Raw genomic sequence first — 16,109 nt, 5'->3', positions numbered from 1 at the left:
ACAAGAAATGATCTTTTGCTCAATATGAATTTCCTTTGTTACCTTTTTGTTCTATTGCCACAGTTGAGTTTTCTTCTAAATGACTATAAACTCTGTTGGCATCAATTCTATTGTATAGTTTATACACTGTCAGATGGCAAGTTATTGGTCTATAGTTTTTAGGATAGCTTGCAGGTTCACTCTTAAGTGGAAGTATTGTTTTTCCTGTTGTTCACCAGGTTGATGCCTGTATGGGGTGCGCATATAAATAGTTCTTACCATACCTCTCAACCTGTAAAACTACAAAAACAAAGTAAAAAAATGAAAACGGTTGTCCGGACGAGTCTTGGTACAAAAAGAAACGTAATTTATTCAAGTAAAGAAATAACACGTTTTCGCTTCTGAAATACAGGAGCTTCTTCAGCTTACCAATACACAGCAGTTCACTTCTTTTAACCTGTTAGTGATCAGGTGATTGAGTAAAACATTCAAAAATATACCTCTCAACCTGGAAACATCAAAAATCTGGACAAGGCCCATGAAAAATAGGTACAAATCTGTATGCTGATTAACATCTAATTTGCTTACACATTGCATAACCCCACCCACTTCAATGGAATTGTGGGATACAAACTCAAACGCAAAATGAAGAACAGAAAACGAAAATATAGCACCAGAGTTCCCCTGCAGCCATTCCAATGTTCCATTACCTGGCTATTTCACGCCATTTACCATAAACACTAATGCATGCATACTGCTTTACTTCTACAATGATTATATTGATTTTATTTTTACATTTTATAGCACAATGCAAACACTAATAAACATCTGGTTGCTAAACAAAGCAATACTGTCTCACAATGAAAATAGACTTGGCATTAGAACTTCTCTGCCCTTGAAACTCACATTCATTGAAACAGCATTATAGCCCACATCACAACCAAAGTCACCTACCATAATGTACATCAAGTACAGGGAGTGGTACTTGCTAGGCCAACTTATGTTCTCCTTTCAAACACCTGAACTTCTCAATAGACTACTCCTTTCGCAACTCAGTACAAATCTGTATTTTAATGAGACAGAACCCATGCTCCCCATGCCAACAACATGTTCATCTGTATGCAGTAACCTGTATTAAGGCCTATTTGCCAACATTGAACATCTACTCAAAAACTTTAGTTTAATATACATGACCCATAAATGGATTATCTTTAAATAGCCTGGAGAATGTTGATATCCTTACAGTATGTGCCAAATTGTAATTTATTCCCAAAAAAAAAAAAAATCTCTGAAATAAACCTTCCTTCTTTTACATGCTTTCCCATTTGGTCCAACAAATACAAAATTAATTTGCCTGTACATTTTGAGGTTAATATACATATATAACCCAAAAATAACTCTTACTAGATCATTTTCAAATGCTTGTTTCTAAAAAAGCTAAAGTTTAAACTACGAAATTTCAAATACTGCAACTTGGAAGAGTAATCCTCCATTTCCCTTCAAGATTGTGTCACCCAAAACACCAAGATAGACAGACGCACACATTTTAAATTATTTTTCAAATCAGAAACATCTTACTGAATATAGCCTTAAGTCAGAAAACCTGCTTTCCTTAATCCCACTTTGTCATACGCCTCCCCCCGGCCCCCAATAATGTGTGTATGTGGTTGTATGTGAGTGTATGTATGTGTGACATCTGGCAGCTAGCAGTTCTCTGTACATACTCAAACATACACAGACTCATCACATATATGCATATACACACACACACACCATATTACTCAAAGTATTGCTCAGAAACAGGTAACACTGCAGCAGGCAGATCATGTGTCACCATATTTCTCAGAGAAATGTTCTGAAAGAGGTAATGCAGCAGCAGATAGATCATGTGACACTGTATAGCTCAGAGTATGGAGTAGGCAAATCCCGTCAGTACTGTGTTACTCATAGTATTGTCTCACACAATAATCATGGAAGCAGACAGATCATGTCAGTGTCACCATGTTACTAACAGTACTCTTTTCACACAGATAAGGCGGAAACTGCTGTACCAGCATGTAGGTAACAGAAAAACAAACACAAAACAAACTGAGTAAATATCATACCTGACCGAACTCATTTCAAATAGCCATTTTACTTTGTGCACTGCTGACAAATTAAAGAGAAACCACTGTCCCCTTCTCAAACATGGTTAAATGGCTGGATGGATGAATAAAGGACTGCAGGTCAAAGGTCAGAAAAGGAATTAAGGATATAATCAGCAGGAGATACTGGTGAGCAGGAATGGAGAAAACCAGTGTCACAGATCAAACACAGTTTAAGGAAAAATGTAATGAGTACACTTCTCAGATTTAGATCTTCCTTTTTATCATATGATCTGCTTAGTTTTCTAGTAGATTCTGCAAATGAGTAACTCCAAATACATACTAGCCATACATCAAGTAACAACAAATATTGAGAGAGAAGAATGTTGGGGGAGGCCAACTTCCTGCTTTTTGTCACGTATCTGTTCCTGTCAAGAGGTCAATTAGAGGATGCATCCAAAAAGCCATAGCTATAAAATAAATGAAAGTGTAACATTTGCAAAAACATTTTCTGCCTTTCTTAATGAAAGCATATACGCATGGTTGTACGGGAAAATTATACTGCCTTTAGTGCACATTTTCTAAATCAATAACTATGAAAATTAATGCTACATATACATATTTTTTACATTTTTTTCCTGAAATGGAACAGTGCACTTCTGTTTCATAAAATAGAGCTGAGCTCCCAGGACTTGTATCAGAAAGTGCTTGTGCGTGTATCACACACACACACACACACACACACACACACACACACACACACACACACACACACACACACACACACACCTTACCTCTAATTACATCCAGACATCCAGCGAGCATCCGTCTTCTTCTAAATAAAATCCCAGCTCGCGAACATCTTCTAAATAAATAATCCAGGGGTTATCCAACCAGTGTCTTCAAACTCCTTTCCTCAAGCATCTTCTCTGCTAATTAAATAGATCCAGCCAGCAAAATCCTTTCTGGCTCGTCTTCTTTGCTGAATAGATCCATCATCCAGCCAGCGAAAAATTTCTGGCTCTGGTGATTGCTGCTCGCAAAAGCATTTGAACCAGAGCCGGAAATATGTGGTAGGTGTGAGCTGAAGTCCGACAGGCTGGTGGAGCTGACGTCATCGCACACATGATGACGTCAGCTCCCAAAGTGCAAAAATTAAAAAAAATAAAAAACAGCGTGAATAAATCGGAATTGAAGGGGTGCCACTTGGGAATTGTGGCTCCCCTTTATCTGGACCCCAAAACTCGGTAAAAACCGAGTAATTCGGGACAGTTGAGAGGTCTGGTTCTTACTCATGGCTAAATCTTCATGTAAAGATATTAATACTTTTAGCCAGAAGTTAGGTACTGCATTTGGGCCTGGGGTTTTCCCATGAGTAGCTTTTCTTTACTTTATTTCAGTTTCTCTGTCCATTACTTCATCTCATTTCATATCCTGTGCATTCAAACTTCTTGTTTGTTCATTTCTTCTGTCCTCCAGCATCTTTGCTATGTTCCACAGGATCTTCGTAGATATTTCTCTAAAGTGCAGCTATTTCTTTCTTTTTTTTTTTTTGTTTTTTTTTTTGTTTTTATAGTGATTAAATTCCCTTTGCCTTGTTTCCCAATTCTCTATAAACATTTTGGGCCATCAATAAATTGCTTATTTTGTACTTTTCCTTTATATTTATCTGAATATCTTCTATGACTTCCTGCCTATGCTGATACTTCTAGTTTATTATTTGCAAAAGTATACAATAAATAGATCCTAATCTGTTCTGATTGTTCTGATACTGCACATTGCTTTTATCATGTCTTTCTGAGTATTTTGTTGATCTGTTCCCTCTTCTTTACTCTTCTAAGAGTGTTACACTTCTTTTCTTGATTGCTTTATAGTTTTCTCTATTTGATACTTCCAGTGAAATGGAGTTGCTCAATTATGGTAAGCATATTGTATAAAAATAATTGTTCACTGAAATCATTCTGTAACCACAAATGCCATGTGTTGCTAGTTATTGTGGCTCATTGTACAAGGCTCACAGATGGGCAGGTTATACCTCTATACATGTTATTCTAAATATATGTCTGGATATTATTTATATCTTTTAAGTTTTCTTCACATTCTGACAAACTACACTCCTCAATGTGACCTGTCCCCATCTTTCACCACTACGATTTATTCTTGTTTACTCCTACAGTTATCCACCACTTTACAAGTTAACTCGATTACAGACTTTCTAGTACTTTCTTTTAACTGTCTCCACCATTCTCATTTAACACAGTGGGCAAAAATTCTGTCAAGTATCCTTTACTAATTAATTCTCATTTGCTATGTTTTGTGCTATAAGCTGACAATATTGTTTTAAATTTCCCTACCCCTTCCATGGCCACTCCCAATTTTCCCACCAAATTACTGTTCACTGTGGTCTGAAATATCAGTGGGTATGCTCATATCTTGCCAGCTCTTGCCACAAGACACAGAGGCAAACAAATCAATACTGCTTTTGTTACATCCTGTTATATTCAACCCTCTAATCTATCCCAGTATACTTAAAAGATGACCCTATACATTTTTTTCAGAATTCTAATACTATCCGTACTTAATGTATTTACTGCCCAATTATGCCAGTTGGTTGGAGATAGTTGTGGCCATAAATGCTTGGGATTCTTCTCAGGTTATTGCTGTTGAAGGCTTACAGTTTGGTGATGTCATTTTTTTCATCTGTCAGCATAGGATTATAAAATCATGAGATGTTACTCGGCTAATGGCCCTAGAGCCTTTATAGCCAAGCAATTCATGCCCCAGTTTTACCAATTTTCACTGCACAATGGCTGGAATGGCTTTGGTATATGCCTAAGACACAGGGCATCTACAATCTGCCCATTTCCATAAGGGACACAGGCAACAAGCTAGGTGTGAATTTGTGATTTCCCATCCATTAGTATAAATTGTGTTTGAAGAGCTCTGCATCACATGAATGGGGAATCTGTTTAACCATGGTTTCATTTTAACATGCTTTATATATTTTTATTTTTAATGCACCAGGTACTGTTGATTGAGCAGTGAAAGGTGAAGGTTTTTTATGTAGGGTGAGAATGTATTATATTGTTCTTTAGTCAGGGCTTTTAACTCTGTATTTTTAACTATGGTAGAACTTTCACCAAGTACTGTGCTAATTGAACATTGTTACGAAGTTTAATTGAGACATTGGACACATGACTGGATTGTTGAAACATTTAAGAATGTCTATGAAGTTGATTCTTTTATCTGAAAAAGTCCAGCCATTGTGCTGGACGAAAAGCACTTAATAAATAGAGTTTGTGGTGTTCTTACATCGGTTGCTTTTTTATGCTTCTTCCATTATGTCAGCCGACACCATTACATCAGTCTTTCTTGCAGAGAAGGAGCCCGAAGCAGAAGCAGTTCGCAAGTGCCAGTCGGTCGCTACCTGAAATTTTCGTTTTTCTACTTTCAAACCTGAAGTCTTCTAAAGCTAAGTACTCCATTTGGGATTCTTTTTTCTTGCTCTAACTGATTTCAGAAAAAGTTAACAATTGTCTTGCCTGTAGAAAGCAAATACCTCACAGAGATTTTCATTCTTACTGAATCACCTGATTAGGGCCAGACCACGACGTCCCTCGCTGTCAGTTTTGTCCCTTGTTTAACACCCAAACCATTCATTGTCGGGCTATTTTTGTCAATAAATTCTTTCGCTCTCGTTCTACATATTTCACAATGGCTTTGTTAAGCTATTCGACTACTGATCTTCCAAAAAAAGTGCAAAGATAAAGACAGAGACAGACCGCATAGGTCAAAAACTGCTGACGACACTTCCGTTAAACTAGTCGCCAGTCCAACTGTACTCAGTGAGGCACCTTCGCAGTCCCTGATGCCCACTTCTACAGATTTGCAGGCCTCTGCTGAGTCCTATTTGGGGTCTAGTCTGCCGTGAGTTGCTTCTTCAACTATGGAACCTGCGGATGTCTCCACCTCGGATTAGTCCCGAGCCACTGTGCAGGCACCAGCTTCTGAGGATGTATTCCCACCTACCAATATTCACATTAAACCGACAACTTCTTTTTTTGCTAAAACTACTGAGTTTCTCAGGTCCAGATTAAGCACTACGTCTAGAAAACCGACTAAAAAGCACATGCTCAAGCTCCCATGCCTCAAAAGAAAATGCTTAGAATGGCTGAAGACCTTATCACCCAAATTAGGGGAAGCCAGCCTTCCCCTGCTATGAGACCAAGAATTGAGTTTTTTTCTGATTCTACAGACCAGGAGTCCAATGACTCTGACTCTTCTGATTACCAGGACATACCCTTATCTACCTTTGAGGATTCAGATGCAGAGGAATCCATTCCCTCTCCCTCCCCTCCAGAGGATTTTTCTTTTGGTGAAACCTTGCATACTTTAAGAGAGCATTTCCACTGGGAATGCCAGGAATATCCTCACACCAAAAAGAGACTCAGAGAATTTTTAGAGTTGCCTCAGCACAGGCCCCTAGCTATACCCTCTTGTCCTGGGTGTTGTCGATGATGTCTTTATGGAATCCAGTCTTACTCCAGACACTTTATCACCGTCCCCAAGAAAACCTGACAGGTACTACAGAGTAGCAAGATCCAAAACCAGCACCCAGTGTAGTACTGGAAACGAAAAAGCAACAGTAGAATACATCCACATTGAGAAAAACTTTTAATACAAAAAGCAGCAGCAAAGCTTTCGGGTCTACACCCTTCCTCAATGCTAAAAACATTTAGCATTGAGGAAGGGTGTAGACCAGAAAGCTTTGCTGCTGCTTTTTGTATTAAAAGTTTTTCTCATCATGGTTGTATTCTACAGGTACTACAGAGTACATGATTCTCACAAATTTCTCTTTAAGAATCCTACTGCGGATCCAAAACCCATTTCCCAGGGGCCTAACGGTATTAAGGCTACTGCAGCCAAAAACCCTACTCCTTCAAACAGGGATTCCAGAGCTTTAGACCGATGGGGTAAGAAGGTATATACCTTTGCAACTCTTGCCATCAGGGCATTAAATTGCCAGTTTCATATGTTGAAGTACCAGCCACATATTATGGAACAAAGTAAACAAAAAATTGTGTTACTTCCAGATTTTGCAGAAAATAAAGATTTACAAGACTTAATACATTCTGCAAATCAAGTTAGTAAGCATAATTTGCAGTGTGACTTTGATGCCCTAGAAGCATCTTGTAGGGCTGGAGTCACTGGATCTGTACTGAGAAGGTATGCTTGGCTGAAGGAACACAGCTTGCCAGACCATGTCAAATTAAAATTACAAGACACTCCTTTAAATTAGGACCATTTGTTTGGCACCAAAGCAATAGAGGTTCTTAAAAGCTAAATCTATGCAAACTGTTAAAGAATTCTTACAAGTGCAGCCATCTAGATTCAGTAGGCATCGACCTACAAAATTGACCTACCATCATCTGCTCAGCCCAGTCCCTACCCAAACTGCAAGAAGTCACACAGGAAGCCTTTTCCTCTGTTGAAACTTGGTTATCCGATGCCCAATTAATACTCAGCCCAAACAAAATTAAACTACTCATCTTCCAATCTACCAAACATACTCAAAACAACTCTCACTTTAACATCACAGCAAAAGACAACACCACTATATACCCAACTGAACACACCAAATTACTAGGAGTGGAAATAGACAATAAACTAAAATTTGACATTCACATATCTATGACTATAAAAAAAGTCCACAAAAACTAGGAGCGCTATACAGAAATAAGCAACTTTTCACCAAAGCAGCAAAGATTTCAATAGCAAATTCCCACCTTATCTTCACCCTACTTTATGCCTCTCCAATATATACCAACCTAAGGAAAAGCGATTTAAACAAGCTAAAGACCTGCTACAACAAAATCGTCAAATTCGCCACAGGGGCATCCTACCTTAATCACCACTGTTTATCACTTGCTGAACTCGGCTGGCTTGAACTCCCTCACCTCCTTCAATGGTATTAACTCTCACTCGCCCACAAACTAGTAAACCATCCACTAAATGTCCCATCCCTCCAGAATCTATGCCAACCCTATCGCACCACCAGACCACTAAGATCCAGCAACAAAAATCACTTGCAGATTACTAAAGCCAATAACTCTGCTGGTGAAGCACTATTCTCTTGCACCATAGCCAAATTATGGAACTCCCTCCCAACCACAATTACCTCCGTACAATCATGCACACGCTTCAAAACTTTACCAAAAGCGCACCTAAAAACATGCTGGCTATGCCCTTGCAACTCCCACTCTAATATCACCCACCCCATCCAACCACTACCTTTCTTTCCACTCCACTAACTACCTTGATTATAGCAAGCTCAGATGCTCATAAGCCTAGTACTTATTATACAGCAGGAACTTCTTATTGTAACATTTATTAATGTCTGTTATGTACTTCGCAGATAAAGATTCTAGCTGTCTACTGATGTACTACGTTCTTCATCTGTAAATATGTTGTAAGTAATTGCTATGTTAAATTGTTAATCGCTATGTAATCCAATGTAACTACTGTCTGTTTATTTTAACTGTGAAACTTTTCCCCCCGGGCCTCCACTGAAAATGGACCTACGTCCAGTCGGACACCCCGGTCAACAAATGTAAATAAATAAATTAATTAAAAAAATGGTCCTGTCCAGTCCCTTCCAGGCCTTCACAGTCCAAACCCAGGGGAACCAGACCACCAAGACTACAGTCTCAGGGTATGCAAGTCTAAGGGTATGCAAAGATCTAAACAGTGGAGTGCTCCCACCTCAAAAACAGGGAGTGACAAGCCACCCCCTTATGGTAAAAGTTCACAATGACTTGTCAATTATCCTTCCCAGCCCTGCACATCTACTTGTGCCCATAGGAGGAAAACTTAGCCTTCATGCCAAAAACTGGATGTCTATTACTCAGGACCGATGTTTTCTAAACATTGTATCCCAGGGGTACAGATTCTATTTCCATTCCCTGCCAAACCCAAGCGGGTTTCCAGACCTTCCTCAAAACCAGTGGGCAGAGGGTCAAAAGCAAGTAGTTTCCCTGCTCAATATCAGGGCCATCCAACCTGTTTCAGTAAAACAAAGGGGACAGGGTATCTACTCCAGACTGTTCCTGGTGCCCAGAAAAGAGGGCTGTTGGTGCCCAATCCTGGATCTATCAATTCTCAACACCTTTCTGGTGGTACCAAAATTCAAAATGCTATCCCTGCCTGTAACAGCTTCTCCTTATGCTAGCCAAGGATGCCTGGCTAGTCACCCTAGACTTAAAAGAAGCCTATCTGCACATCCCCATAAGGGAGTCTTTCAGGAGATATCTCTGCAGTTTTCTGCACTTCACAAACTGCCTGGCTCCAGGCATTACAGAATGCAGGCAGAGAAATATCCACATTTTCCCATACTTGGACGATTGTCTGATTCAGGTGGACAGTCAAGAATCATTACTTCAAAACCTGGCATTTGTAAAAAGACTCCTATCTTCATTGGGGTACACTGTCAATGAAAAGAAATCACAACTGGTGCCCAGTCAAAAATTATATTCCTGGCAGCATGCTTGAACACAACTTCCCAGATGGTCTTTCTCACTCCAGAAAAACAGATCTATTTAACAACTAATTCAAACACATGGACACCAAAACCCAGGTATCTGCAAGGAAAATATTGCAAGCCCTAGGGTACATGGCTTCATGCATTCTGATAATTCCATATGCAAGACTGCATATGAGGAAACTTCAATGGTACTTAAAAAGTCTTTGGTGCCAACATTCTCAGGACCTGGAAACAGTCATTCCGATCATTCCTTGTCACCAAACCCTGACTACAGATTTATTTATTTATTTTATTTATTTTACATTTGTTGACCAGGAGAGTCCAACTGGATTGCAAGTTTATTTTCAGTGGAGGCCTGGGGAGAAAAGCTCCAAGAGTACAATTTTTTACAAAACATAGTTTTAAGGACAGACTTTTGACATACAATTTCCATAGAAGCGACTTTGACATACATATTAACTAACAGATAGGATACGTTCATTCTCTACAATATAATATTACATTTTAGAAGATATTCCTAAGTTTAGGATTCCTGTGATAGATTTACTATCAGAGTAAAATCAGAGAGACGTAGAATAAGGCTCAGAGAGAACAAATAATGCTCACTATAGTTGAGAAGGATAACAAATTGATTCACTATATGTCTTCGCCTGGTTTTAGTTGAGAAGGATAACACATTGATTTACAATATGTCTTCTTCTGGTTTTAGTTGCTTATGGAGAGCTCAGCATTGCTGGGGTAGTTTTCCCTAACTCCTGGAGAGATGGGATGAGCAGTAGATTAACAGTCCTAAGTGGGTACAGTACTATGATTGGTTGGCTTAGCAGAGACACTTCAGTTAGATGAAGTGTTGTAATAAAACATTAGCCAGGGGGGATACAGGAGCACAGTCGATTATTCAAAAAATGAGTTTTAACAAGTTTCTTGAACTGTGATGGGGATTTGTTGTCAGTTATGTGGGCAGGAAGGGAGTTCCAGGTTTTTGCTATACAGTGGCTGTAGACAGACATATCAGCTTCATTGTTAGTCCTCTGGTGAAAGTTTCTGTACTCGAACATCGATTTACAGCTAAAAGGATGATAGCATGAGCAATATGGGACAACAGTGACCCATTCTATCAAGACATTTGTGCACACTAACTAAGGAAAACTGGCAGTCAGGAAAGGGCAAATGCAATAACCTGGCATTACAGACATCTGTACAGTTTTAGCCTCTAAGAGAATGTAAAGTTTAGGGCCAGGTATTCCCCAGTAGTTACCAAACATGGTGTGCCACTGCAAGCTCTCTCATGACTTTGCACAGCCAGAGCAACTGAGGATAGGCACCACAGAACTGGTCTCCCAAGAAGTGACTTCTGTCTGGGATGCAAGCCAGACATTTTGGCCAGGAAAAAAAAAAGATAGGCTGGCCATGAACTGATGGTCAGAACAGTGCTGATTTTATGGAAGTTGTGAGTAGAACTGAGTATCATGAAAAGAAAAGTAAACTTGTGGGGCTCATACAAAATAGTAGGGGTGTTCCATACAGTAAAATACATTTAATCCCCAGCCAAAATATATAAATAAAACAAAATTAATGTGAATATTTCTTGTCAGAAATTAATAAGCACAAACTTAAAGTTTAGCCTGTTTGTTAGAAGTAAACTAAGTATTTACATTTGTGATTGACTTTACACTGTCATATTTGAACCAAAAATGTACAGAGAAAAAATAGTGTAATCATAGTCCACAGAAACTACATTTATGCACATAGAAAGAATATATTTGTAGTACCACCATTCTAAAGAACGTTACTGATAAAGTAACTTGACATCTTTTTGAAGTTCATTCCAAAGTCCTGGAGACCATTAGTAAAACAGCTGCTGTGTAGTGTAATTCCATTAGATGTCTTCCTGGAATACATTTTCATGAACATTTTCATAGCATTTTAGCCACAAAGACTACATCACATGCATAGCCGTGTTTATATACAGCTTTCAGCAATGTTGTTATAAAACTTTGTCTGCTGCATCACAGTGATTTATTTATTTATTTTTCCCAGGTGGTCAGCAAAGAATAACCAGCATACAGTTTGCAGAACAAGATGGTTACTGCTCAGGCAAACTTAGATTTAGTATTTCATATAGTTATTATTATCAAAATACTCCTGTAACTGAATGGGACATTAAGGATGCAAACACCGCATGCAGACAGATGGGCTGTGGATTTGCTATTTCAACATCAACTGTTTCTGTATATGGACGCACATCTGCATTGTTGGATGTCCAGTGCAAAGGAAATGAAAGTTATCTAGAGAACTGCTTAATCTCAGCAACTGACTCTAATGGAACTCGATATGAAAATGTGCCATACATTAAGTGCTCAGGTATGTATCTTTTTTAAAAATAGAAAATGTTTATGTAACACATACAGCATGATTTAAATGCTTTTTTCATTTATCAACTGAGCAAACCCACATTTGTTTTAAGTTACATGCTCAAAGTCATGCAATACCCAAGTGGAAGCTAAGGGAATCAAACCCAAATCCTGAGTTGTGGGAAGCAGTTCATATTATAACTTTAACCCTTTGCATTAACTGCCAGATTCGGTAATTGAAAAGATATGTTAATACAGAACAACACTAACAATAATGCTAACAATACTAATAAGGCCTCTTACAAATGCCAATCACTGAACTGTTTATTTTATATTACACAGTATTCCTGAAACAATTCCAGTGCTGTTTAAAATGAAATCACGAAACAAATGTCTCATCCTTCATACTAAACTGCTTTTCCTTTTAGCAGTTTGATATTCTTTAACAAATCTGGAAGTGAATCTATCATTATTTTTAAGTATACACTTTAATAGTAACCTTAAATGTAGATGAGTACTAGACTACCTACCCTTCTTGGCTATTTTAAGCCTTTCCAATTTTCCTTTCAAATGTGAGAATCAAACACTGTATTTTGTGTTTGCGGGGTAAACACCTTAACCATTATACTAACCCTGCAATCTTAATGCAGAAGAATTCTGCACTGCGGTGCTGTCCACATGTAGAAGTCATGTCTTGACTCTCACTCAGATGTCAAATGTTTAAACTGACTATGACTTTTATTGTATGTATCACTGAATGACTCATTAGGTACATACCTTTAGTCTGTCAGTTGGCATAGAGGTTTAAGGCTATCAGCTAAAGTTTCTGTGGTACAGGATTTAATTTTGCTAGTCCTTATTCACCGAGTGTGTGCCCTTAAGTTAAGTCACTTAACCAGACATTGTGTGGAGGTAACTAGGGATTTGTGCTATGGTCCCCAATGAACCCCTAAACTGCAAGCCTAGTAACTACCTATGGACCTTAAAATGGTTAATGTAGGGAACTGGCCAACAATGAGGCTATCTTAGTTGCAAAAGTATTAACTCACAACAATGCTGATTTTTTAAGCTATGAGGTCAATCATGTAATTGGAATTGGCAGACTATAAAACATGAGTATGTCAGATATGCACAGGTAATGCACCTGGTTGACTTCTTTGAGTCAGTCACCAGAGCTGTGGATGACAGTAAGGCAGTTCATACAGCCTACTTCGATCTGACCAAGGCCTTTGATACCATTCCTCACTCAAGAATTATTGATAAACTCACCAAACTAAGGATCGACCCCTATATAGTTAGGAGGGTTGCAAACTGGCTCACAGATAGAACCCACAGTGTGAAAGTAGCATACTCCAAGTCAGACTGCTGACTAGTCACGAGTGGAGTCCCACAGGGATCAGTCCTGGGACCTCTCCTGTTTAGCATCTACTTCTCAGAAGTCCAGGCCAACATGGAGTGACTCTGGCTGACCAAGTTCACAGACGACTGCAATCTGGGAGCCATGATTAACTCTCCAAGTGATACAGACATCCTACAGAAAGATCTCACTGAGACCAGTAACTGGTGTTAAAACCATGGCCTTAAGATTAATCCCAAAAAATGCATCATCATCCCCTTTGGGAAAAACTCAGTTCCCACTAATTACCGCATTGATGGGAGACTACTGAACATTGAAGGAGTTATAAGAGATCTGGGGACACAGGTTGACAGCAACCTCTCCTTCGACCACCACATTGCCAGTGTGGTTAGAAGGTCCTACTATGTGACAATCTCATTACCAAGGGTTTTGCATCCAGGAAGAGAGAGGTCATCATTTCTCCCTACTCTTCCCTCATTAGACCAATCATAGAGTATAAAGTCCCATTTGGCATGTACCTCACTAGACAGCTGCAACAGCTGGAGAGGGCACAAAAGTACCTCACGAAGAGGATCCTAGGCCTTCAACACATGTTCTGCATGGACACATTCAAAAAACTCCAGCTATTCTCTGTCTCATATCGTCTACTAAGAGGCGATCTCTGCTTGACTTACAAAGCCATGCCTGACCCAGGTCTGTTAGAAATGCTACATCTAAACAAATCCCAATCCCTCTGCACCACATGCTCCAGAGACCTCAACCTCATTACCACAATCAACAGAATATGCTGGAGGGATAGGTTCATAACCCAGAGACTGCCCATGCTCTGGAATATACTTGCCATACATGTCAAGCAGAGCACCTCATTGGCCCTCTTCAGGAGAAATCTTGATGAGTAGATGGGAAATAGATCCCCAGGGATCACTCCACTGGATCTACTTGATAGAGGCACTAGGAACTGATGTCGGGCGGCACAGTGCTAGGGCACTTCTACGGGCTAGGCTTGTAAAGGTTCCAGGGCCATTAGCCTAGTACACACATAAACCTATGATGACATTTTCATTCTTTTTGCAGAGATGGATACAGACCTAATAAGCAGTTTATATGCTTTGACATCATTCCATCTCATTAAACAAAATGCATTCTTGTTGCACTTAATTTTTAGCACCCGCACTGTTCAAAAAGAACTTTTCTGGAAGAAGAGGTCAGCATGGATGGAGTCCAGCAGTTCTTAAGTACAGTTGTTGGCTGCAAACATTGCATACTTTTTAAATCCTTCAGTTGACTGTCTGAGTAATGTGTGTTCCTGCTGCTCTAGAGTGTCCATATAAAATACCCAAGAAGAGAACTATGTAGAGAATGTGTCAGCATTATAGTTAATTATTGATTCAATATAACATTGAAATGCAATAAAACAACAAACTTCAACATCAACCAGAAATGCACCAAACTTGATAAAGTAGAAAACTCAAACCATAATTTTTTTTTCTTTTGCATGAGACAACCCCCCATAATCCCATATTTATATATATCAGCTCAACAGTCACACAAACAAGAAATAGGGAGAAATACCCCAAAACAGAGGGAACACTGCTGTCACTCATATAGAAAGCCCACCAGCAATGGTTGCTGATGGAAAACACTCACTGGAGTTTTGAATCTAAACATCTTGTGATTACAGCACCTGGCACTTTGAAGAATGTAAACATAGCAACTTAAAGACATACAAATTAACAGTTACTATGCTGGCTTATAGAGTGTTCACTTGCTATCACTTTCACATGCCTAAATATGGTACCCATGAGGTAATTTCTCATGCCCCACCTAGCTTTGTCATGCATGTTGTTACCATATACCTTTGTGCTCCTGCAAGGCAGTTACCATAGGATCATAGGAAGTTACTAAGCTATTGGCCCTGCGGCCCATAAAAGTCTAGCCAAGAATTTATCCCATGTTACAAGTCAGCACCCTATTCCACTGTCCAGCAGGGATACATGTAGAATACCAGGGGAGTACATAACATAACACTGTTATCATCAGTGTAATCTTAATCATTCCCACTACTATAAAATTCCAGCAATTTATCAGGGACAAAGGGTTTTTCAAAAAAATTTTCTCTATACTGGTTTGAACTGGAAGTCGAGAGAGAAAAGGTCTAGTTCTGATTTTGCATATTCTTGCAACCTATAGTGTAACAGAGCCAAGATTAAAGCATGCTTCTCTGCTTCTTAGTTTTATGCTCTTTTTTTCAGCTTAGGTCTCCATTTTGTAAATGCCTTTTTATTATAAGCATAATGTCTTTTAAAAGATTTAGCTTGAATCCTTTGAGGTATCACTCTCTGTCTCCTATTATTGAGTTTTCTGCAAACCAACAATCTTGATCACTCATTGCAGTGGTGGGGGTTGGCAGTAGACACACTATTAGGGACTTTATCACATTCCCAGCTGTATGTTTCAGTTTTATTTTTATTTGTTTAGCAGCAGCCTTACTGTTTGATTTTGCATTCTGAAATCCTTTCTGTATCAAAGGTATGGCCTTTCTACATATTGCTGTAAATGTGCTCCCTATTCCACCCCACACATGACTGGGGCACTGACTGGGAAACTGCCGTTAGGCATGATCTACCTCTGTTTTTTTTTTTTTCATAAAATGTCTCACCATTTCAACCTTTTCAAAAAGATCCCTTAACAGCTTGTAGGTGAAACTTTTTAACTACCTTACCAAACAGAAATACCACAATTTAGTCTTGATTGTTCTTTATCACAACAGGCATAGTGTCAAACTGTTGTTTTAT

At 39.0% G+C, this 16,109-nt stretch overlaps 1 protein-coding gene across 1 annotated transcript in view; it reads left to right on the top strand.

Annotated features, from left to right (window-relative positions):
* Positions 1–16,109, top strand: part of LOC122815764 (deleted in malignant brain tumors 1 protein-like) — a 671,312-nt gene that overhangs the window by 391,019 nt on the left and 264,184 nt on the right. Inside the window, exon 7 of the mRNA XM_044088533.1 lies at positions 11,644–11,967. Within this exon, the coding sequence (XP_043944468.1) occupies positions 11,644–11,967 (324 nt within the window). The remainder of the gene's footprint in view (positions 1–11,643; positions 11,968–16,109) is intronic.

This window comes from Protopterus annectens, chromosome 1.part1 (assembly GCF_019279795.1).
Source record: "Protopterus annectens isolate FY-2018-M chromosome 1.part1, PAN1.0, whole genome shotgun sequence".
Taxonomy (NCBI): domain Eukaryota; kingdom Metazoa; phylum Chordata; order Ceratodontiformes; family Protopteridae; genus Protopterus; species Protopterus annectens.
Note: the sequence above shows the minus strand (reverse complement) of the source record. Positions and strands in the feature narration are given on the sequence as shown.